The sequence below is a fragment of the Colletotrichum karsti genome (genome assembly GCF_011947395.1).
Source record: "Colletotrichum karsti strain CkLH20 chromosome Unknown Scaffold61, whole genome shotgun sequence".
In the NCBI taxonomy this organism is placed as follows: domain Eukaryota; kingdom Fungi; phylum Ascomycota; class Sordariomycetes; order Glomerellales; family Glomerellaceae; genus Colletotrichum; species Colletotrichum karsti.
Genome location: NW_024065961.1, coordinates 144,527 through 167,808, shown reverse-complemented (window position 1 = coordinate 167,808; position 23,282 = coordinate 144,527). Strand labels below are relative to the sequence as shown.

The 23,282-nt window shown below is 57.2% G+C and overlaps 8 protein-coding genes across 8 annotated transcripts; 3 read left to right on the top strand and 5 right to left on the bottom strand.

Annotated features, from left to right (window-relative positions):
* Nucleotides 1-479: 479 nt before the first annotated feature.
* CkaCkLH20_12577 (uncharacterized protein) lies at nucleotides 480-2,291 on the top strand (the record flags this gene model as incomplete). The annotated part of the gene is made up of 3 exons (XM_038895290.1): nucleotides 480-670; nucleotides 731-1,197; nucleotides 1,255-2,291. 3 exons carry the CDS (start codon nucleotides 480-482, stop codon nucleotides 2,289-2,291), a joined length of 1,695 nt encoding a protein of 564 aa, XP_038739429.1.
* A 616-nt stretch (nucleotides 2,292-2,907) lies between these two features.
* On the bottom strand, nucleotides 2,908-4,596 carry CkaCkLH20_12576 (uncharacterized protein; the record flags this gene model as incomplete). Its single annotated transcript, XM_038895289.1, has 2 exons — nucleotides 2,908-3,044; nucleotides 3,117-4,596. 2 exons carry the CDS (start codon nucleotides 4,594-4,596, stop codon nucleotides 2,908-2,910), a joined length of 1,617 nt encoding a protein of 538 aa, XP_038739428.1.
* Nucleotides 4,597-5,575: 979 nt separating this feature from the next.
* On the top strand, nucleotides 5,576-7,178 carry CkaCkLH20_12575 (uncharacterized protein; the record flags this gene model as incomplete). Its single annotated transcript, XM_038895288.1, has 5 exons — nucleotides 5,576-6,021; nucleotides 6,102-6,595; nucleotides 6,797-6,833; nucleotides 6,888-7,055; nucleotides 7,106-7,178. 5 exons carry the CDS (start codon nucleotides 5,576-5,578, stop codon nucleotides 7,176-7,178), a joined length of 1,218 nt encoding a protein of 405 aa, XP_038739427.1.
* A 296-nt stretch (nucleotides 7,179-7,474) lies between these two features.
* On the bottom strand, nucleotides 7,475-9,280 carry CkaCkLH20_12574 (uncharacterized protein; the record flags this gene model as incomplete). The annotated part of the gene is made up of 1 exon (XM_038895287.1): nucleotides 7,475-9,280. The coding sequence occupies one exon, from the start codon at nucleotides 9,278-9,280 to the stop codon at nucleotides 7,475-7,477; it is 1,806 nt and encodes a 601-aa protein (XP_038739426.1).
* Nucleotides 9,281-10,482: 1,202 nt separating this feature from the next.
* Nucleotides 10,483-12,848, bottom strand: CkaCkLH20_12573 (uncharacterized protein; the record flags this gene model as incomplete). Its single annotated transcript, XM_038895286.1, has 4 exons — nucleotides 10,483-11,318; nucleotides 11,378-11,848; nucleotides 11,904-11,950; nucleotides 12,004-12,848. The coding sequence occupies 4 exons, from the start codon at nucleotides 12,846-12,848 to the stop codon at nucleotides 10,483-10,485; spliced, it is 2,199 nt and encodes a 732-aa protein (XP_038739425.1).
* Nucleotides 12,849-14,678: 1,830 nt separating this feature from the next.
* Nucleotides 14,679-16,238, top strand: CkaCkLH20_12572 (uncharacterized protein; the record flags this gene model as incomplete). Its single annotated transcript, XM_038895285.1, has 1 exon — nucleotides 14,679-16,238. The coding sequence occupies one exon, from the start codon at nucleotides 14,679-14,681 to the stop codon at nucleotides 16,236-16,238; it is 1,560 nt and encodes a 519-aa protein (XP_038739424.1).
* A 151-nt stretch (nucleotides 16,239-16,389) lies between these two features.
* On the bottom strand, nucleotides 16,390-20,611 carry CkaCkLH20_12571 (folylpolyglutamate synthase; the record flags this gene model as incomplete). Its single annotated transcript, XM_038895284.1, has 5 exons — nucleotides 16,390-16,649; nucleotides 16,707-17,769; nucleotides 17,833-17,964; nucleotides 18,620-18,655; nucleotides 18,713-20,611. The coding sequence occupies 5 exons, from the start codon at nucleotides 20,609-20,611 to the stop codon at nucleotides 16,390-16,392; spliced, it is 3,390 nt and encodes a 1,129-aa protein (XP_038739423.1).
* An 895-nt stretch (nucleotides 20,612-21,506) lies between these two features.
* On the bottom strand, nucleotides 21,507-22,397 carry CkaCkLH20_12570 (RAB GTPase; the record flags this gene model as incomplete). Its single annotated transcript, XM_038895283.1, has 5 exons — nucleotides 21,507-21,854; nucleotides 21,907-22,098; nucleotides 22,161-22,187; nucleotides 22,243-22,262; nucleotides 22,319-22,397. 5 exons carry the CDS (start codon nucleotides 22,395-22,397, stop codon nucleotides 21,507-21,509), a joined length of 666 nt encoding a protein of 221 aa, XP_038739422.1.
* Nucleotides 22,398-23,282: the final 885 nt, after the last annotated feature.

Sequence of the window (23,282 nt, the reverse complement as noted above, 5' to 3'; positions counted from 1 at the left end):
GCGCGACTTGGTAGGCCTCGCTTTATCGTGGGATGTTTGATGTATCTGTGCTGATGCCGTGATAGTAGGGGCATGTGGTTCCATGGTGGACGTTCGGCTGCAAATAGTTACTTGGAAAGCAGAGCTGCGTCTACAAAATGCTGAACGAAGTGAGGTGGAGAAATGATGCTGAGGAATTCATGCTCAGTCGTTCGCCCCCTGGCTTATCGAAACCCCGCATTTGGGAATGACCTCGGTGGTTGGGATATGAGATACTGCATACATGTATGCACTACCTCATCTTTACCTCTTTGGGGCAAAACTACCGACTCTGATAACAGCGTAGGGGGCTCACAATGCAGCGACCCCATGTCCATGCGACATTTGTACCCAGCATTGGACTATTTATCCAAGTCATATTCTCTTGTCCGAGTCTATAATCACCTCCAGCAGTCCTCAACGTCATCTTTTCCAGCCCACCGCCCCGAGAGTCATTCAATATGAACCCCCAAACATGGAATCCCATCGATCTCGAAGTTCCTGAACTGGGTACGCTCACGGGACTGTGTTTCGATAACAGAACGTGCCAATATACCAACGTGCCCTATGCTACGATTGTTGGCCGCTTTCGACGCTCACAACCCTACCAAGGCACCTGGCCCGGAGGAAAATTGGACGGCACCAAACTTGGGTGAGTTGGAAAAATGGTCGAAATCCCACGGATCAAACTAACGGATAACTCGAATAAAAGACCGTTTCCTTGTCAACCGCCCAGAGACTTCTACCCCATCCCGAATCCGCAAAGGCCATGGGCTGAAAATCCAAGCACAAGCTCCACCGATTGCTTGAGCTTGAATATTTCAGTGCCTAGTAAACCTACACCGGGTGCTTTGTATCCGGTCATGGTATTCTTCCATGGCGGTGCTTTTGTGTACTCAGCTGGTGGCGCGGCCATATATGATGGTCGAGCTCTTTCTGAGATATCAGCCACGCTCCAGGAGCCGACGATTATCATTTCGGTCAATTTTAGACTGGGCGTTTTCGGCTTCTTGGCAAGCAAGGAAATCCGCGAGTATAACCTCGACCTCGGCGAACAAGGCGTGGGCAACTACGGCCTGTGGGATCAGGTCGAGGCCTTGCGATGGGTTCAGAGGCACATACACGCTTTTGGTGGCGATCGCAAGAGGGTAACCCTGTTCGGCCAGAGTGCTGGTGGTGGTGAGTGATGGCTGTGCATGTGTACAACGGCTACAGGACTGACCAATCGACCGACAGTTTCCGCCAATGTACACCTTCTTCGAGATGAGCCTCTCTTCTCGAGTGTCATCATCCAGTCCGGGCTGCTCCCGTTATGTGGAGTTCTGTCGGTCGAGCAATATCAAGGCATTTATGACAGGCTGCTGCGCGAACTTGACATACCAGCGGATCTTTCGCCGCGGGCGCGGTTGCAACGGCTACTCGACACAGATGAGAATCGGCTGACAGCGGCCATGGTTCCTGTCTCGGTTATTCCGGTCATCACCTTCAGCCCTTGCGACGATGAACACCTTATTGGGCCAAGGAAGATGCCCGTGTACAGCGAATATGTCGATTTCCGGCCCCCGCCATGGTGCACGCGAATCATGATTGGTGACGTGGCCAACGAATGTATCATCTGGAATAAGAGCTTCCGTGCTCTTGATGCTGAAGCAAGCATCCGCAGGATCCGGTCTTTCTTGGGTGACGATTCCAAAGCCGACAGGCTCATCTCACTCTACGGCTTAGATGCTGACGACAGCCATAACGATAACTTCTGGAAGATGGAAAAGTTTACTACGGATGGCTTATACACAGCTGTTAACTGGTCGCTTATCCGCAATTGTCCCTCTGTTTACGCCTATCATTTCGATGTTCCTTCGCCTTTCGACAACGACTGGGCAGGTTTGGCACACCATTCCCTCGATAATGTATACGTCTGGTCGCTACTGCGCGACCATTTGCCAGCCCACCACCGCAAGGTTTCGGCCGAGATGTCACGCATGTGGCTCGATTTCGCAAACGGCAAGGAGCCGTGGGAGCGGTTCGACAAGCAGGGGCGTTTCATGATCTTTCAAGAGGACTGTTGTGTGATGAAGACGGTCAAAGAGGATGCTGTACGCGGTTACGACGTCTGGGAGAAGGTTGAGGGCGAAGGTTTGCTTGACGACTTTCACCGCGTCACCGAAGAACTCTGCATGCGCTGGAAGGAGATCACAGATGCTTCAAAGGAGCCCAACGCTATGACGGTGGGTAGCATGAAAGATTATGGTGTCGTGCGGAAGAGGTCAGAGTAGAGCGAAGCACCATTATAATACGCCGCGCAATACATTGCTACTATTATCCATCCCGCCAGATTATTCTCTTCCTCTATTTGAAATCTCTTGACACGAAACGAATGCGGATTTCACATTCAATATTCTAAAAGAATATGACTCTGTCCTAATAAGCTTCCAGGCATGCGGTCTATTATAGGACAGAAAAATGCATGCAGTAGAGAGTGTATAGCTAGGTTACTCGAACATAATGCGACCAACGTCTTATTGACTTTCAAATCGTCAGCTCTGATCCCTCAAAGTTTCAAGAAGCACTCCAGTTATCAAAACCTTTACAGATTTTTGTGGTAAGACTCGTGAAAAAGTCAGGCGTCTCTGAGGCATTGGCTCGAGGCTTGTAACCTGAGATGAGTTACGAGTGAGTAGAGCTAGCTCACCAGAACCGATTTTGAGATAGTCTAATACAATCTGTTTTCAAGAAGAGGAAATATAATCATTTTGGATGAGTCTGCTTTTTTGATGCAGCAAGACTAGACTGGCTTGATATAATCTCATGCTAGTCTGGTAAACTCGCCCGACGGACGGCATCGCCTTAAATATGTTACCCCGTAATGCTGGACAACGCATTGTTGAATTCTCAGACATGTTGAAACATCAGTTCCAGCTTACCTCCCTTGGGACCAGCAGTAAATCCTTCTGCGAGCTCCATGTTGGGAGCGCCCACGATTGAGGTTGTGTAGTTGGTGTACACGCCAGCAATACAGTGTTTCATAGCTACAAAGTTGTTAGAATATGCATGTTCAAGTGAGGCATAGACGCAGATAAATAAACGAAAGATTAACTCACAATGCGTTGCAATGTTGCTACCGATGCACATGGCACCACCACTTCCCCAGGCCCAGAACCACTTCCTCATCTCGGACAAGCGCTCGGGAGTCTGGCCAAGCCAACGTTCCGGAATCCATTCATCTGGTTGGGGGAAGATCTTTGGATTACGGTGTATGGTATAGCCCGCCGACTGGACACGCACGCCTGGGGGAATGTGATCGTAGCCGGCGAGAGTGCATGAAGGGGAGGGCGTCACACGGGGCTGACCACCAGGGACGGCAACCCACAGACGAAGGGTCTCCTGAAGAACGGCGTCGAGTAAGCTCAGCTGATCCACGGCTTTGGCGTCTGGCAGATCGGTGTCGTCCCAGGATTTGGGGTATGACAGCTTGGGAGACAGCGTACATAGTTCTTCGCGCAGCCTGTCCTGCAACTCCGGGCGGCGTGAGAGCTCATAAAAGACGTAGGTCAATGTATCACCGCTCGTTTCATGTGCAGCAGCATTGTGGTCGTACATGTCACTCGCTAGCTCGAGACGGCGAGGGTACGGCTGGCCATTGAGGGCTTGGACCTTGCAATCTTGCTTCTTGAAAGCTGTACGCTCCCATTCGTACACCAAGGGCTTGTCCTGGACCGCGACAGTCGCTTCGCTTGAGAGAAGATTCTCGGCCTTGTCGCAGATGGAGATCTGCCACTCCTCAAGGTCGGTTGATGATTTCTCAACCCAATCTGGCACGAGTTTGATACCGATACGACGAGCCATAGCAGTAAACTTTGGCAGCTCAGTGGTCCAGAAGAGATAGGGACGCCTGACGTAAAAGAGGTAAAGGTACCACTTTCGCTCCTCGACATTTTGCAGAAAGTTGGTGCCCAAGGAGAGACCGAATTGGTATGTTGTGAAAGCATCCATCGAGTAGGCAGCAAGCATAGCAAGAACCTCGATGGACTTCCGCGAATCAGCCGCCTCTTTGATACTGGGCATGAGACGGTCAAAGAGAACAGCCTTTGTGGTTTCGCGAACCGTGGGACTGGATAGGATGTAGGATTTGGAGTAAACATGAGACAGCATGCGCTTTCTCTGGCTGTGCTCCTTGCCTGACATGGCGAACATGGGGTCGACGCCATAGTTGACGAAACGGTTATGGTAAAAGTCCGTCTTGTGGAAGCCGCCGGTGTAGATGGTTTTAAGGCCACCCTCATAGCAGTTGACGCTGAGCTGATGAGGCGCGGTACGAAGGATGGGTCCTTTGCGCTTGTGCAGTTCATGGATGGTCTGGTTCTCGACCATCTTGTAGCGGATGTAGTATATCCATAGGGGGCAGACGTGACTGCTCCAGTGCGCGGCAGGGATGCGGGACAAGGGAGATAAGAAAAGAGAGTATATCAACAGCTTGTATACAGCCACGAGGAATAAGCCTGTGGCTGCAACGACCGGGATGTTGATATCGCTGAGATCCGAGAGGTGACTGGCTATGTTATGGACCAGGGAGTCGATCATGTTGGCAATGAAAAAGTCGTGAAGTGTCAAGTGCGGAAGTAACAGAGTCGGATGTGGGATGCGCTACGAGAGCTTGATAATGTATGTCTTTGCGCCCACTTGAAGCCGATTCGCGATCGACGATCATAGAAAAAGAAAAAGGACGAAACCCCGCGTCAGGTAATGGGATTTTGTGTAGGACGAGGGACACTGTTTACCTCTTTAGGCTCAGTCTTATCGTCAGCCGCAGAAATACCATGCAAAGAGTGCATGCAGTTGCAGCTGAAGCTGTAAATCTATGGCCTGATAGTTGAGGTAGTGGCACTCATGACTTGCATGACTATCGCGGCTATCGTCATTCAGCATGCCAACCTGGAAGACGGACTTGCCGGGCTATCTTGGGGTTTCGTGTGGGGAACGGTAGTTTTCCCTGCTTTGGGTCAAGCCTCATTGACATTCACGAGGTGAATGCAGGGCTTATCTGACATTCTCACTACGTATCATGGTGTTTTCAATAGGGGTTCACCGCATCAACTGCGGGGTTCCATGCGGAGAACGACTTTTTTATCCTTTTTGGGTAAACTCATATTCAACTCACGTCACACAGTCACGACTATCATAGACAGCCAAGGGCTGGCTGCGGGCCTAGGCAAGTCTTCTTGCCTTGCAGCTCATGTAGTCCCGTACTACTATGCTATCTGCCGGCGAGCTTAGAGGTTGCGCCGGTGACAAAAGCTTGGTATCTGGATGAGTCTGTCACTGAGACCTGCAGCTGTGATGCCCGGTCAGCCCGGAGTCTTGAGCATTAAGCACGATCTTGCACTCTGCCTGTTAATGTTCTATTACCCCGGCGAACTGGTGTTTGAATCTCTTGCTAGTTCTGCCTCCGCTCCTTGAGAATCGTTCTCCTTTACTTCCACTTTCTTCACTTTGCACGAATGTTCTCGCCATGGCCACCGATGTTAAATCTCAGCCCCTTTCACGTGGCGACATCAGCAACATGGAGAAAGCCCCTCCGCCAGGCGTTGACACAGACGCTGCGCGCCTGGCGGACATGGGGTATTCCCAGGATATGAAGCGAAACTTCTCCGTCTGGTCTGTTCTCGGCGTCGGATTCTCTCTCACCAACTCGTGGTGGGCCGTCTCCGCCGCCCTCATCACGGGCGTCAACTCCGGCGGACCGTGCCTGCTCGTGTATGGGACCATACTGCTGGCCGTCGTGTCCATTGGTGTTGGAGTGTCTCTGTCTGAGCTCGCGAGTTCTATGCCCAACGCCGCGGGGCAGATCTTCTGGGCTTCCGAGTTGGCCCCTAGACGTTATGCTCGCATCACTTCCTACGCGACGGGGTGGTTGGCATGGGCAGGGTCTATATGTGCCATTGGGACTGTCGCCTTGTCTGTTTCATCGGCCGTGGTTGGCTGCTACCAATTGACTCATCCTAAGCTGTAAGCCCCCCCGTGAAGCACGCACGCATAATTGACATAAAGACAAAGTGAGAAGTTAACATTGCGGCTCGTATCCCCAGAATCATCGAAGCATGGCATGTCGTTGTGGGATACCAAGTTTCTAATTGGTTTGTGTTTGTCTTCAACTGTTGCGGCAAAATCCTCCCCACCGTTGCTTCTGTCTCGCTTTACACGACGCTTGTCTCTTTCGTCGTCATTCTCGTCACGGTGCCCTCGGCATCCGAGACGCACCAGAGCGTCGAATTCGTCTTCACAACATTTATCAACAATACCGGATGGTCAGAGAACACCATGGCCCTCATTGCGGGCCTGATTAACGTCAACTACGGATTCTCGTGCCTTGATACGGCAGTACACATGGCCGAAGAATTAGAACGTCCCGAGAAGATGATTCCCATAGCCATCATGGGCACGGTGGGTATCGGGTTCGTCACTTCGTTTGGATTCATCATCTCCATGCTTTTCAGCTTGACGGACTATTCGTCTGTACTAGAGACACCCACCATGGTGCCCATTCTCGAGTTATTCTATCAAGCCTTGAGGAACAAGACAGGTGCTGTGGTCCTGGAGATATTAGTTGTTTGCACTGGACTGGGCTGCCTTGTTGCCTGTCAGACATGGTCATCACGGCTTTGTTGGAGCTTTGCTCGAGATGGTGGCCTGCCCTTCTCCAAGTTCCTTTCCAAGGTCCACCCGCGTCTTCAGGTTCCATTATATGCTCATTTCGCAAGCACCTTACTCGCCTCTCTACTAGGCTTTCTCTACCTCGGGTCTACCACCGCATTCAACAGGTATAATGACAATGCCCAGGGGGCTCTGGAGATGTGGCTGACCTTTTGCTGCAGTGTCCTTTCGGGCTGCATAGTCCTCCCTTACCTGTCTTGCGGCATCCCTGTGGCCTGCCTGCTGATTCGAGGGCGAAGTACTATTCACCACGGCCCATTTTGGTTGGGCTCCTTCGGACTCATTTGCAATATTGTTCTCCTTGTCTGGGTCTTGTTTACCTTCGTGATGTACGCCGAACCTCTTCCGTGCCATTGGATTAAGATACTAACATACTTAGGTATTCATTTCCCGCCTCCAAGCCAGTGGCATCAGACAGTGAGAATCTCGCAGACTCCGTTCCATTGACATAGCACTAATACGACCTTCCCTAGATATGAACTATGTCTCTGCTCTCTATGGCATAATTGCTACGATGGCGTTGACCGATTGGGTCGTTAGAGGGAGAAAGTCATTCAGAACACCAGTCAACTATCAGGACGTACTATGTGGTATTGAAAGAGAAGAAAGCGCTTGATTTTGGTATCCGCTCTATGCCCGTTGAATCCAGAAACAATACCTAACGCCATGCCATGAAGCTCGACACCAACGTCTATGTGCCATCGACACCTTCACCCATGCTCCATGTCTACCTGCCCGCATCTTTCCCTCACTTCCCCGTCCGACTCCTCAGAGTCCTCAGCCCCGTCTTATGCTCCGTATGCTTCTTGCTCAGCTGCTTCTGCCTGATAAACAAGCTCATGATCAAGCCCACCCCCGCGAATGCAACATACACGATGTACATCGTCCTGAGACTATTCAAATACGCACCCCGCGCGATCCTCGCCTGGTCACCCTGCAGACCAGCCACCACGCCCACGCTCGACGCCGCGCTCGAACCCGACAGGAGCCCCGCCAGCTCCGGGCCCAGCTCCCGCAGCAGCACCGGCTGCTGCTTCTGCATCTCGTTGTTGAACACGACGCCGCCGATGACGACGGAGATGGACGTGGCCATCTGGCGGATGAAGCCGAACGTCGACGTCGCGGCCGCGATGTCCCGCGGCTCGACCGAGGTCTGCACCGCGATCAGCGGCGACTGGAAGTTGGGCCCGACGCCCAGCCCGGCCACGATCTGGAAGAGCACGATCTTGACGAAGTCGAGCCGCAGCGGGAGGTCGTTGAAGAGCCCGAAGCCCAGCGTCATGACGGCCATTCCCGCGATGATGATGTAGAGGTAGTTGCCCGTCTTGCGGATGACGAAGCCCGCGAGGGCGGACATGCACGAGAGCGAGAGCACGTACGGGAGGAGGTAGACGCCGGACAGCAGCGAGGAGACGCCCTGCACGCCCTGGAAGTACAGCGGCAGCCAGTAGCTCCCCGACATGAAGACGAAGGCGTGGAAGAAGGCCGTCGCGAAGGCCGCCAGGTTCGACATGTCGCTGAACAGGTGCATTGGGATGACGGGGTACCGCGTGTACTTGAGCTCGTTGATGGTGAACAGGACGATCGTGAGGATGCCGAAGACGATGAGGCAGATGACCGTGGGCGAGTTCCAGGGGTGTGTGACGCCGCCGAACTCGAGCCCGAAGAGGAACATGATGGTGCCGCCGATGATGGTGACGGTACCGATCCAGTCGATCGCCTTGAGGCCCTGGCCGACGGGCGTGCGCGGGTTGTGCAGCTTCAGGACGAAGAAGAGCACGACGAAGCCGACGCCCGAGATGGGCAGGTTGATGTAGAAGCACCAGCGCCAGGTGACCTGGCTCGTGAAGACGCCGCCTATGACCGGCCCGATGGCCGAGCTGATGGCCCAGACGACGCCCATGATGCCGAAGTAGACGCCGCGCTGGCGCATGGAGAAGAGGTCGCTGATGCAGATGTTGACGAGCACTATGATGCCGCCGCCGCCGACGCCCTGGATGGCGCGGGCGGCGATGAGCATGGCCATGTTGACGGCGAGGCCGCAGATGAGGGAGCCGACCCAGAAGACGCCGACGGCGGAGAGGAGCACGGGCTTGCGGCCCCAGATGTCGGAGATCTTGCCCCAGGTCGGGACGAAGGCGGCGTTGGCGAGGAGGTAGGCGCTGCCGATCCAGATGTAGCCGATGTTGCTGTTGAACTCCTGGGCGATGGTGGGGACGGCGGTGGTGATGATTGTGACGTCCAGGGCGGCGAGGAAGAGGGCGGCGCAGAGGGAGAGCACGATGAGGGTCGTCTCTAGTTTGGTGCGGCCGGCCTCCGGGGCGTCATCGTCGGCGGCGGACGCATCTTGTGCTTCGGAGGCTTCTTTGGTCTCGCCGTTCGTGATGCCCGTCTCCGGCGAGGTCTCGGTGCCGGTCTTGGCGGGGTCGGGAGAGGCGTCGGCTACATTGTCGCTGCGGATCGTGACTGAGTCGGAGCTGGTGCTTGTTGTGCCCGCGGCGCGCTCGACGTCGGAGTCGACCTTTTCGTCGTCGCGCGGGTCTTTTGCTGTCATCTGTGGTGTTGCGGCGGTATTTGGTTGGTGAGTTCAGTCAGTTTTGCGTGTCGTTGTGAGACTTGGTTTTCTCTTCGTCGTCGAGCTATGAGTGATGAATCATAGGATGAAGCCTGGAGTAAAGAGTGATGCAGAGTATGAATCAAGAAGTGAGTTGGTAATGGTCTGGCTCAAGAGACGGATGAAAACTGTAAGCCAAGAAAGTGAATGATCAAGTCAGAACTCTCACTATCGTTACTGAGACCGGTCACCGGTGGAAGAAACGAAGTACAAATGTCGCCATCGCGAAAAAAAAAGGGAACAAGGGACGAGGCGAAGGGCGCAGATTTCCATTACCTAGTCGATGACAAGCACCTCCACATCCGCTCCAACCTGACCCCGGTCCCATGTGCAAGAGGAATCGGGAAAAGTGGGATAGCCTATGAACGAACCGGCCCAGCCCAATTAACACCGCCGCGGGTCACCGACTGTTGGGCCGGTTGGCCGGTTTCTCCTGGGGAGAAGAAGCACGCCAAGCGACGGAGGACGTCCAGATTGGCGTTGCCGCGTTGCCGAATCGGCCAAAAAAAAGAAGCTTTGGTGCTGGAGTTTGCTCATGTTTCCGATGAGCTGCGCTCCGCTCGCGCTGGAATCGAAATGACACGCTCATTCGGAGTTAGCAGGGCGTTTCTCGGAACTCGAAAGCCGCACACCCCCTTTTCGCTTGTTAGAGCTGTTAGTCTCGAGCCGGAGGAGGAGGAGGTAGTTCGTCTTGGACAAGTGACCTGCCTGATTCGTTCGGTGCAGTAGTACAACAGATGACATCTCGGTCTCCGAGTGACTCTTGACGTAACTACATCCTCTAGAAGACGGTGAGACCACCAGTCGGAAGGATAGTAAGTAGCCTTTGACTGATGCTAAAGCCGATCGATGGCTTCGCGTCTAGACTCGGCTCTTAATCCCGTCGTATTCACGAGAGACCTGCGACGAGCACCATCTGCGAGTCCACGACTTGACCTGCGTCGCCAGGGATCAAAGATCGAACACGACATCAGACGCTGACGCCTCCTCGAGGCGGGAGAAGCAAGGAACTTCCCCGCGTCCGCCACGTTTTCCCCCGCATTCGAGGCCGCATCCTTGACGCCGTCACTGTGGTCGGAAAGCAAAAAAAGCGATCTACCATTTACAACGTTAACATTACTCAGTACTATGCTCATTTACGTCTAGCTTATTATGACCCTCTCGTTCTTGATATTCTTGGCAACCTCGAACGGTTTGGGCTTCTGCCCCAGCTGCGTCAGGCTCTTGTGCAGCGTGTGAGGCCCCGGTTCCTGTCTTTCCCGATCTCCTCCTCCCCCGGACCAGTCCGTCGGCGGCGGCGGCGGCGGGTGCATCCCCTTCACCGCGCACACCGCTGCGAAGTCCAGCGTCGGGTACCCGCACCGCTCCGGCCGCTTCCCGGAGACCCTCGAGGTGGCGATGATGATGGCCGCCGACAGGCTGAGGATGATGCCGCTCACGAGCACGAAGAGCACCCTGCTGACCTTGCCCGCGACGACCTGGTGGCTGAGCACGGAGATGGAGAGGTCGGTGTACATGTCCTCGGGCATGCCGGGCCGGGGCCCCTTGAGCTCCCAGATGGAGGGCCCGTCGGCGAAGTAGTTGGCGTGGAAGTAGCTGAACGGCACGGACATGGCCTTGCGGATGGCCTTGAGGGAGAGCTTCTTGGCCACCTCGCTGTCGTTGATGGGGAGCGCCGTGACGGCGTAGATGGCGAGCGCCGAGTTGTCGCCGGCCTTTCCGGCGTGCGCGTTGCTCGAGTTGAAGCCCGGGACCACGGCGGAGAGGGCGAGCATGTAGTCGTCGAGGCTGACGATGTCCTGGACCGCGGGGCTCATGTCGGTGACGGCGAGGATGGAGAAGTTTCCGCGGTCGTAGGTGATGGTGGCGCGGCGGGAGTAGACGAAGAGGGACGATGAGAGTTCGAGGGGCTCGGTCCAGGATTGGTTGCTAATGCAGGAGCTCGTCGTTTGCAGCGAGATGGGGCAGTACGCGGAGCCTGATATCGATGGATGTCAGCATGAATTCGAGATCTGGGAGGTTTCGTTGTGTCCTCACCGAACAGCAGGCCGTTCTTGTCCCCCACAGCAGAACACCAGTACGACGCGGCATTGGCGGCACCGAGGAGGACACACCTGCCGGTCGAACGGAGCTTGTTGAGGTCCGGCACCTTGCCGTACTCGAGCTGGACGACTCGCGTGTGGGGGACCACGAACGACGAAGAGCCCGGGAACTGCTTCAAGTCGTCCGCCTGCGGCGCGATGGAGACGACGCCGCCGCTGATGAGATGCGACTCGTCGCACGGCGCCCATTTCCCGTCCAGACCGCTGCACTTTCCCACGCCCTGGTGCAGGGGGTCCAGGGAGAACGAGTCTCTGTCGGACCACGCCGGGCTGCCCATCTGCACCAGGAGAGCCGTCGCCGTGGAGTTCTTGACGTGGTAGATGTTGGAGGCGTTGAAGGGGGCGATGCCCGCGGAGACCGGGTACGTCTTTTCGGGGAATGTGACCATCTCGATGGAGATCGCGCCTGGATCGTCATCATCAGCATCATCCGTAGGACTTCACATCCGAGGCCGGCTTACCCATCAGAATAACACCAGGAATAGGAATCGAGCAGATCACGAGAAGACTAAACACAGTCAGAACACCCGTCACCTCTCAGCTCAAGACGCCAAAACCTACCGGAACAGACTGGAATACTTCTGCCTCCACTCCGCCGTCGCCAAAAGCCTCAAGAGCCCCCAAACCCCGGTCCCGGAATCGAGCCCGACGAAATGCAGAAGCGAAATCCCCTGCGGCCGAGACGCCAACGCCCACTGCAGGTCCTCGACGCACACGACCACCAACCCGGCCATGATGATCGCGCAGAGCTCCGTCATCACGCGCAGGACCAGGATGGAGTTGCTCGCCGACGCGACGAAGAAACTCTGCTTCATCAGCGCCTTGGCCGAGCCCGTCGAGTACAGGGTCGTCAGCGTGACCATCAGCGCCGCGAGCAGCCACAGCCCCACGGTCCACCACACGAACGGGCTCGTCCCCGTCTTCTCGCTCCCGCCGCTCCCGCTCTGCACGGCCGTGAGCTGGATGGTGTCGTTGAAGGAGTCCCGTTTCCGGTCGAAGGACTGTTCCTGCGCGTCGGGCGTGGGCGGGTGGAGGAAATTCGTGTCATGGTGGTGGCGGAACCCGGGCCTCAGCGGCGAGGGGAAGGCGGAGGCGCGCTTCTCGCTGCGGGTGTCCGAGTACTTGGGCCACTCCTGCGAGAAGCCGTCGTCGTCGATGATCTCGGGGCTGCGCTGGAGCTGCGCGACGTGGATGTAATCCTTGGTGCTCTCCCTCCGTGACCATGTTCGTTGGGGGGCGGCCCTCGAGGCGTGGGAGCGTTTGATGTGTTCGTTGATGTCGTCGAGGTTGATCGTCTCGTGTTTATCCTCCGCGGAATCCATCATCGTCGACTGCTGCTGTTGCGTGTGGTCTCCATAAGGTCCATAAGGTGTTGTGGCGCCGTTGTGCCAAGCCGGTCGAGCCATGTGGGTGTGTTCACCAGAAAAGAATGGAATGCAAGACGCGCTGCGTCTGCCCGTATGGAAAAGAAGAGGAGAAAGGCAGAAAAAAAGCGAGGTTAAACGAGCGTGTGGATGTCAGATATGACGTGAAGGGAAAAGAAAGAGACCGAGAAAAGAATTCCCACGATGAGATCCCTCCCTCTCTCTCTCAACAGAAAGAGCACCAACACCGACTTACACGGCGGCTCTTAGCTCTCTGGGAAGGTGTGGATGCGGCCCAGCACGACGCTACGAGTCAGTCGCGGAGTCGGCGAGTCGTGGACCCTGGACGACGCTCATTGTTGGCAGATGAGATGTCGTTTACTTGAGACTCGGGGATGGCACGAAATGTCTAGGCGATCAAACCGCAGAGGGTCTTTCCATGTTCCGGGACGAGATTGTCGTGAGGATGAACATCGGTCAAGCCGCCACATACCGGCGTTGAGCTTTTTTTTTCATACGGCCCCCAACTTGCATGTTTTTTCTTCGTGATTTGCTGTCACTGGGACAACTTCGCAAACTGCCAAGAGCGGGCCGCGGGAGAGAGAAACATCAAGCGCCCCAGTGAGGTGAGGCCTCATTGAGATAACGAATCCATTCAGCTCCAAGGAGGCATCTCGACCACATCGTCACAGAACCTCCCAGGACGTCCATCCCCAGATATAGAAAACAGCATAGTGCCCAATAGTGCTACGTGCGATGATCCCAAGCTTAAAAAAAGCCCATAATAGTTGGGACGGCATAAGAAGTGGTGTGGAAACGGCCCTACAGGGCTTAGTCGGCACTTGTCGAGAGATCCTTGACCACGCGTGTGTGTGCGGTGTGGTGTGTGTGAGGGATCGGCCTCGCACATCTCAAACAAGGGAATGTGCATTGCCGTAAATAGCAGCAACGTGAGAACGGGATAAACGCCATCCACGTTCGAAGGAGGCGCTAAGCCCCGGCGTCTCGGCGCGTATTTCTGTTGTTGATGTCTTCTGGTGAAAATCTTTGGCCGTGAAGAAATGATTGACTAGATAATGAGATGCTATAAACCAACAGTCATAGTCTGAGTTCATGACCAAGAGAGTGTATGAAGCGGCACAGAGACTCAAATTTAGCAGGCCTCATTGAAAGCACGGCCTGGCCGTTGCAATCTCTGAATAACCTCACGGACGAAGATCAGTGGGATTGCATAAGAGCGGCATTTCCTTTTCATTATTGCGCATTGACCTCCACGACCGGGATGCTGCGAAATGACCGGGATGGTGAGAGCCGAAGGACCCACTCTCGGAACCGGGGGTCAGTGCTTTGTGGCCCCCGGCCGCCCGGACTCCGGCGGTCGGAATGATTGAGGACCGGTCACGATCTTGCAGGTGAGCGTCGGCGACCGGTGTAGGTCCGATCTCACATCGGCAAACGGAAGAAACGTCGTCGTCGACATCTGAACGTTGGTGTTTAAGTTGAGCGTTAATTATATTGAGACCTGTCTTGCTAATGAGATGTTCCTTCTATTAATGTGATATCTGCGGTAATTAATGAGAATGGGTAGACATTTGAAAATGTTATAAAATACTGCCACACTCAAAGGTGACGAATCGTGTAAGAATGGCCGAGTGAGAATCAGCGCCGTGAAGTTATATCGCGCAGTGTCGAAGCAAGGGATCTCCAAGACAACACACCACGAACATGTGGAGAGCTCACCCCAAAAAATAAACTCATCCCAAAATCCCACTCACAACTTCTTCTCCCTCACACACCCGCCATCGTGAGCCTCAACCATCACCACCATCCATGATATAACACACAACACTCACACAACCACACTCTCACCCCATGAGCCCCTTCACCCGCCGCCTCCCACTCCTCATCAAACCCCTCACATCCCACCGCGCCCTCACAATGTCGGCATCACGAACCTACACAGACGCCCTCGCGCACCTAAACACCCTCATCCCGAACCTCAAAATCCACGCCCTCTTCTCCGGCCCCAAACCACCACCCACCACCACAACTCCCGCCTCCGTCTCCGACCCAAACGCCCTCGCCATCCCCGAAATGCGCGCCTGGCTCTCCCGCGCAGACCTCCCCCCCCGCCTCCTCTCCAAAATATCCTACATCCACATCGCCGGCACAAAAGGCAAAGGCTCCGTCACGACCCTCACCACCTCCGCCCTCCTCTCCTCCCTCCCCTCATCCTCTCATCAAATCGGAACCTACACCTCCCCGCACCTCGTCTCCCCCCGCGAACGCATCGCCCTCAACGGCACCCCCGTCTCCCAGCCCCTCTTCGCCAAACACTTCTTCGACCTCTGGGACACCCTCTCCGCCGTCCCAGCCGACCCCTCGCTGAACATCGACGCCGGCGCGAAACCATTCTACTTCCGCTTCCTCACCCTCCTCGCCCTCCGCATCTTCCTCGCCGAGGGGGTAACCTCCGCCGTCATCGAGTGCGGTATCGGGGGCGAATACGACGCGACCAACATCCTCCCCCCCGAGGCCGTCACGGCCAGCGTGATAACCCAGCTCGGGATCGACCACGTCGCCATGCTGGGCTCCACACCCGAACAAATCGCGTGGCACAAGGCGGGCATCATGAACCCCGCCGTCGCGACCTTCACCCGCCGCCAGGACGACCAGCCGGGCGTGATGTCCGTCCTGCGGTCCCGCGCGGCCGAGGCCGGCGCGGAGCTGGTGGAAGTCCCCGACGAGGAGGTCGCCTCCTGGGCCGGCGCGCCGGGCGCCAGGTTACCCGGCGGGGCGTTCCAGAAGCGGAACCAGGCCCTCGCGGCCCTCGCGGCGCGGCACCACCTCCGGATCGTCGAGGGCGGGGAGAGGCGTATCAAGCCGGACGCGGCGCTGCACACCATCCCGGAGCCTATCATCTCCGGACTACGTGAGGCGACTCTCCGCGGCCGGCATGAGGTTATTACACAAGGCCCCGTGTCCTGGCACCTCGACGGCGCGCATAATGCGGAGAGTCTGGCTGAGGTATCGCGCTGGATGGCCCCTCTCATCCTCGACTCCGCGAGTCCCTTCGTGCTGGTCTTCAACCAACAAGAACGCGACGCCTCGGAGCTGCTCCTGGGTCTGCTGGATGAGATGAAGGCTGGCGGTGTAGACCTCGAGTCGAAACTCGCTCATGCCATCTTCACTCGCAACGATAAGACCAGGGTGGAAAATGCGGATCTGGAAGTACAGCAGAAGTGCGCAGACGCGCTGGCTGCGGCATACCCGGGCGTGAAGACGAGCGTGTGTGCGGACCTGGGAGAGATGAAGAGCGCGGTGGACGCCGTGGTGGCGGCAAGCGGCGAGGAGACCAAGGTGCTCGTGACGGGGAGCATGTATCTCGTCGGGAACGTCATCGGCTTCCTGGAGCCGGATAGTCTATTATGAGCGAGAATGACGACATAAAATTAATTCTAGAGTTGAATCCGCGAGGAAGACATAATTCACTTTTAGCCCCCTCTATCCCGCCGTCATAACCTGTAACTACTTATATAATGTTGAAGAACCCCCATACGCCTTGCCTCCCACTACGAGTGTATCAAAGAGCATCCGCCCCCTCCAAGATCTGCAACGCGCCGCCCACGAGATGCAGACTCCCCGTCACGAAAGCCTGCACGCTCTCCCCGTCCTCCTCCTTCACACCCCCCGCCAGACCCCTCACATGCTCCAGCGCCTCCTCGATCGTCGGGATCACCCTCACATCGGCCCGCGGATCCAGCTCCCTCCACCGCTCCGCGAACTGCTTCTGCACCGTCATGGCCTCAATGGCCTTGCTGTCGTACTGGTGATTCACGAAGTCTGTCCCTCAAAAAGTCAGCGTACCACCCTCAACCAATTCCCTCAGAAAGTACTCACCTCGCTTGTACCCCGTCTGCTTGTACGTGACATTCGTACAAAACACCACGCTCTCGAACCCCCTCCCCTCCCTCTCCACGGCCTCGTACACCCCGTCCAGGAAGTCAATCGCCTCGCTGCGGCCCTGCTGATTGAACACGAGCACCCTCGGCCCCGTCCTCCCCCGCGTCTCCCCGGCAAACCACCGCCCCGCCATCCTCAGACTATCCGTCGTATGCGCCCCGTCGACGAACCACACGATCCTCCCCTCGTCCTTGACCTCGCACCGGCCCCTCCACACGACCTCCTCCAACCCCCGCACGAACGCGGGCGGGAGCTTCTCCTCGTCAACCACGAACCCCGGGTCCAGCTTCCGCAAAACGCTCTCGGCGAGCCTGATCGCCAGACTCGCGTTCCGCCGCTGGAACACGGCGTCGGGCCGGATCCGCACCCCCTCCAACCTCGCGTCCACCCCGACGACCTCCAAAGTCACCCCCTTCTCCCGCGCCCTCTCCTCCAGCACGGCCCGCGCCTCCGGCACCTGCTCGACCGTGAACGCCGGACTCCCGACCTTCATGATCCCCGCCTTGTGCCACGCAATCTTCCCCACGGTATCCCCCAGCGCGAAGACGTGGTCGATCCCCAACGTCGTGATCCCCGTCGCGACGGGTCTCCCCACGAGATTCGTAGCATCATACTCCCCGCCGATCCCGGTCTCTAAAATCGCGCAGTCGACGCCCTCCTGCACGAACGCGTGGTAACTCACGAGCGTCAGATATCTCGAGTAAATCGGGCGGGTGCCGAGCGCGACGACGTCCTCCATTTCCGTAGACGCGCCCAGCCGGTCCCAGACCTCGAAGAAGTAGCGCGCGAAGAGGGCCTCGGAGAGCGGGGCGCCGTTGATGCGGATGCGCTCGCGGACGGCGATGAGGTGCGGGGAGATGAGGAGGCCGATCTTGGCGGGTTGGAGGGAGGGGGAGAGGGCGGCGTGGTGGGAGAGGATGGAGTCCGTGAAGGCGCAGGTGCTGCCTTTGCCCTTTGTGCCGGCGACGTGGATCACGTTGAGGGCGTCGAGGTCGGATGTCTGTTCGGGGTGATGTCGGTTAGCATGTTGACCTTCGATATCTTTCCAGGGAGGAAGACGCACCGTGTACCCGATCCGCGCCAGGTAAGCCCTCATCTCCTTGATGGAGGCCTCGTCCGGCCTGACGCCGGCCTTGCGCCGCGCCTCGATGACGGCGAAGGGCGTCTGCAGCGTGTTGAGCGCGTCGACGGCGTCCTATACCACCATCTCGTCAGTCCCGTCTCGTCTCGTCGTCGACCCCTCCATTTGCGCGGGCCGAAGTCGGAGGAAAAGGCAATACTGACATTATACGTGCGCCCCGTAGCCATCGTACGAATCGTAATCCCTCTTCGGCAGAGGAACAAATTCGATCTGGTGGTGCTGCTGCTGTGAAGCTTGCTGCTGCTGAGGCGCAAGATGCGATGCATCTGGCCGAGCTCTGGAGGGGTCACGCACGACGCTGCAGCTGGGAAATGTCGCTCGCCAATCTGCCGGCGGTGGTGGGGGGTTTGCTGGGAGCGCCCCACTTCCCGCTTGGTGGTGGTTTTCTGAGGTGGTGTGCCTTTATATCTGACGACCCGGCTCGGCGTTACTTCCGATCGCCGGCTGCGGAACCGAGGGTTATCATGACGATGATTTTGTGATGCTGATCTTCGGAGCCGGAGAGACGGAATAGCCTCAGAAGAGCATTGTTCTAAGGACCTGCGAGACACTGAGCTGCTCACACACACTGTAGCTGATAGAATACACTGCCTTCATTCAAGTCTATGGCTATGTCTTACACAGACCAGAGGTCTAGGCTCTCTAATCTCCTCCCGAGCCAACCGTACGACAAAAGAAAAAAATTGTGTGTTCCTGTCCATTATTCTACCTTGAGGCTTTGCAGACGCGCCTCGGTCGCGATGACCTGTGATCGTGTTAGCTGGTGTTGCAAAAGAAAACACTTCTCTGGTTGATTACTCACATCGAGTGCCTGCTGAACCTCCAAAACCTTCCTCACCTCGCCGAGCCAGTCTCTGCTCAGCGTCTTGGCCCAGCCCTGCAGGCCGTTCATCTCGCGGGCGGCGGCGTCCAGGTTGCCCTCCTCCAGCAGCGTCTGCGTGCGCGTCAGGATGCTCTCGACGTCGTTGCCGTCGGCCAGGCCCTGCTTCTTGAACATGACCTTGCTGAGGAGGTAGCTCGACGCGTGGCTGGCGACGCCGGCGTCGTCCGGCAGCAGCGAGGCCTTGCGCACCTCGCCGGCGACCGACCTGAACCTGTCAATCAGCTGCGCCGCGTTGGACAGCCCGCGCTGGTACGCCGACGGGTTGATGGAGGCGATGGCGGCGTTGACGACCGGGTCGTCCGCCGCGATCTCCTTGAGGGCGACGAGCTCGCGGGTGAAGGGGCGGGGGTGCGCCGCGTTCTCCAGGCTGGCGCGGACGGCGTCGACGGCCACGTGGAGCTGCTGCGTGCGGAGGTTGGTGTCGACGACCTCGTTCCATCCCGTCGTGAGCTTCTCGAGGTCGGCGACCGCGGACGAGAGCTTCTCCAGCTTGCCCAGGCGGCCCTCGCGCTCGGACTCGACGTGGTTCTCGACCTCGGCGACGAACTCCTTCTTCAGGGCGAGGGCCTGCTCGAGGAGCTGGTTGTTGAGGCGCTCCTCGTTGAGCTGCTTCTCGCGCTCCAGCAGCAGCTTGGTGCGCGCGTCGTAGCTCTCCTTGACCTTTTGCATCTCCGACTCGAACTCCTTCCTCCACTGGGCCTCCTGGGAGACCATGGCGCCCTCGACGCGGGCGATCAGGTCGTTGGCGGCCTTGTCGAAGTCGGCGACCTTGGCCTGGACCTCGGCGGCGGCCTTCTCCTCGACCGAGGACTTGATGGCCTTGATCTTGCTTCCGACCTTGCTCAGCTCGTTCTTGGCCTTGGAGATGGTCGGCGAGTAGCGGCCGTGGGCCTTGTCGGCGTTGATCACGGTGATGATGTCGTTGAGCATGCGGACGAGGTCCTGGACGACCGGCTCCGTCGCGTCCTCGATGTTGATGGCGTCGATCGGCGGGATCGGGGGGAAGCGCGAGGGCTCGTTGACCTCGGGGGCCTTGAACTCGGTCGTCTCCTCCTTGGCCGCGACGACGGGCTTGGCCTCGACGGGCGCGGCCTTGACCTTGGTCTCGCGGGCCTTGGGCTTCTCGACGGGCTTCTCCTCCTTCTTGACGGCGACGACCTTGGCGGCGGCCTTGTCGACGGCGCTGGACTGGCGGCCGGCGGGCTCGCCGCTGTCGGCTACCCTCCAGGACGCGCCGCTCTGGGCGGGGACCTTGACCTGGCTGCCCGTGTCTCTGGGCTTGATCTTGTTCGAGATGGTGGGGAACCGCTTGCGGAAGTCCATCTCCTCAAAGTAGAGGACGGCCTGCTCTCCGAAGGGAACATACTCGGTGAAGAAGTCGTGGAAGCTGTCGTTGAGGCGGGAGTACCAGACGCCGCCGCCGAAACCGACGGCGCCGAGGACGGCGAGGGTCAGGACGAGGTTCCTCAACCTGCGGAAGAAGCCCTTCTTCTTGGGGGCGGCGGCCGCGGGTGTCTGGGGAGGCGGAGGAGGCACGACAGTCTCGGTTTTGGGGGTCGGTGGGGCGAGGGGGACCTCGTTCTTGGGGATCGCGGACTCGGCGGCGGCGGCGGCGGCGGTGATCTCGGGAGCGGCGGCCTTCTCAGCCGTGATGGTCTCCGACGCGGGCAGGACGGCGGGTTTGGACGGGTCGACGGGCTTCTTGTCGTCGGCAAAGTGCCTCCGGCGAACGGCGGCGGCCTGCCATTGGCGACCGACGACGGACGCGGCAGGTCTGTGGCCGAGCACCCTCACGGATCGAATCGACGTTCGCAACATGAGGGGATGCAATGGGCCGACGAGGCGAGATTGGGAGGGGGATGATGTCGAGAGGTGGTTGTGGTGGGAGGATGTGATGCACCGGAATCCAGGAACAAAAAAGCTCAGGGAAAAGTTCGGCTAAAATTGGGGGAGCTGCCAGGACACACGACAGCCGCGCACGGCGGGAACCGGGATGGAGACTCACGTCACCGTCACCACACCAGCCAGTACTTGGATCAGAATTTAATTCAACATTATTTCGATATTTAAACGACTCTTGAATTTGACATGTTTTCATGAGCCCGAGTTCAATGCCGTTATATCTTATACGTCAACTGATCTGATCCTTCTCAAGTCAAAGCTGTCATCCAATCTGTTGGTTCTATGCAAAGCGACACGACAACACGCCATGGTTCAAACCCCTCACATACTCAAATCACTCAAAGTCATATACCATCCGTAAACAGCTGCCTCTATTGCATACTGTACATTGAAAAAAATGCTGCAGGATGCATCCCCCCAGTGGTAAAAAAAAAAAAAGAGAATCCGTTCCCGTACACCGTCTGATTCCTGGTCTGTCCCTACACCCGAGTTGCCACCACCGAATGACCAGCGCAATGAAGACACGAAATGTAAATCACACTCTCGAAAAACGTACTGTTGATATTAAAAAGCTGGGCCCGGCATACCCTTCCTCGGTGTAGGGTGCAAGACGACGCACACTGCCCAATCTCATCCTCATCCAGCCAGAACGCCGTCGTGTACGTGCTCGTTTGGTATGTGATGGTTGGCCGACGGGTCGCCTCGGGCAGTCTGCCGGCTGGATCTGCCTCGTTTCAATGAAAAAAAAATGTTTCCCTCGCCAGTTCCTCGTGGTTCGTGCGGTATGTGATATCCTGTGCGCGGTGCTCATCTAGCAGCTGCAGGGCCCGCTGACGTTGCTGCCGGGAGTCTCGGGCTGGAGGCTGACGCCCTGTCGCTGGCCCGGCCTGGCATGCCTAGGGCCGGCCTGGTCGAGGGGCAGCTTCTTGGCGATGGCCGTGAAGAGGTCCTTGACGTTCTCGGCCGTCTTTGCCGAAGTCTCGAAGAAGAGGAGGCCGGCCTCGCGCGCGTACGCCTCCGCGTCTGCCGTGGGGACGGCGCGCTTATCGGGTTGCTCGTTGACCAAATCCAGCTTGTTGCCGGCGAGGGCGATGATGATGTTCTCGTTCGCTTGTCGTTGGAGCTCCTTCACCCAAGCCTTTGCCTTATCCAGCGATGCCTGCAGATGTGTTAGCTGTCGATATCCTGTGTCGTGGCATGACGTGGCGTACAGATTGGGTGATGTCGTAGACGACGACGGCGCAGTTGGCGTTTCTGTAGTACATGGGGGCGAGGGACTTGTAGCGCTCCTGTCCGGCGGTATCCCAGATCTCGAACTTGACTGTGGTGTTCTCGTCGAGAGAGATGGTCTGGGTCAGGAAGGCGGCGCCGATGGTGGATTCGCGGTACGAGTCAAATTGGTCCTGCAGGAGAATGCCGTCAGCGGATGTTTGCTGGCTGCCGGGGACGAACATCGATGACCTACCTTGACGAAACGCAGTACGATCGAACTCTGGCGGACATGTTAGCACGACGGACGAGACTTCCTCGAGGTCCGGACGATGTACCTTTCCAACAGCGGACTCGCCTGCATCGTAGAGATTAGCCAGCATGTCCTAAAATGACCGGCGGAGATGGAAATACCTAGAAGGACAAGCTTGAACTGCGCAAAGCGCGTGTTCATTCCGCGAGCGCCGGGAGCACCAGGGCCTCGAGCCGACATGTTGACTGATGTGGTGGATTCGTTGAAGTCTGGTTGTTGCGTGAAGCTTTAGCCTCGCGATCGAAGTGGACGAGGGCGGCTATCTCGAATGTCGCCGGACGGGATTGCTGGCGGAGCAACAAGTCGTCGAAACTGAAATGGGCGGTCGGTCGCAGCTGAGACAGACGGGGGAGATTGGAATGAAGTCGGCCGTTAAGCAGCGAATGCGTCGTAAACCGGAATCGGGATTGCGCGGCGAGGGGCGTTGACGACGGGAGGCGAAAGGTGGAAAGTAGTCCGTAAAGTGATAGGTATGGTGGTGGGAGAGTTGACGGTAAATCGGGTCCTTGGAATAATGTGACTGCCTTGGGGGGTCGATGAAGCTCGATGATGAATGGCTGGGCGGGCACCTTGCACACGTCAGGCCTCTAGTCGCTAGGTAGGTACCTCTTCGGGCGGTGGTGCTTGCGGCCTCTGTAAATGATGGGCGGTATACCCGACTGTAGGCGGCAGAAATGAAATGGGGTTCCTTTTTTACTGGAAACACCTCAGTTGATGGGAGATATGAAATGCCCGGGATGCACTTCAATGACAGTGAATGACGGCTGAAAATGAGGTGGGAAATGGAACGGAAACTGTCAGGTGCAAGCGGACGGAGCGACGAGTGACCCCGATAAGTCCCCTGTGGCCGCCCGGTTCTGATGATGATGATGCACCCTTCTTGGCCGCTGAGATGTATCTTTACTGCGAAATGTGGCACGACGGTACTTGCATGCACTATTTCCCCTTACTGCTGGCCGCGGCCTCCATCCTTCGTCCTCAGAGTTGAAGCTCCAGATGTCGGGGTACGTACCGGTCTGCAGCGCTAGTGACATAAAGCTGAGGTGCAGAGCTGCATTACATAAT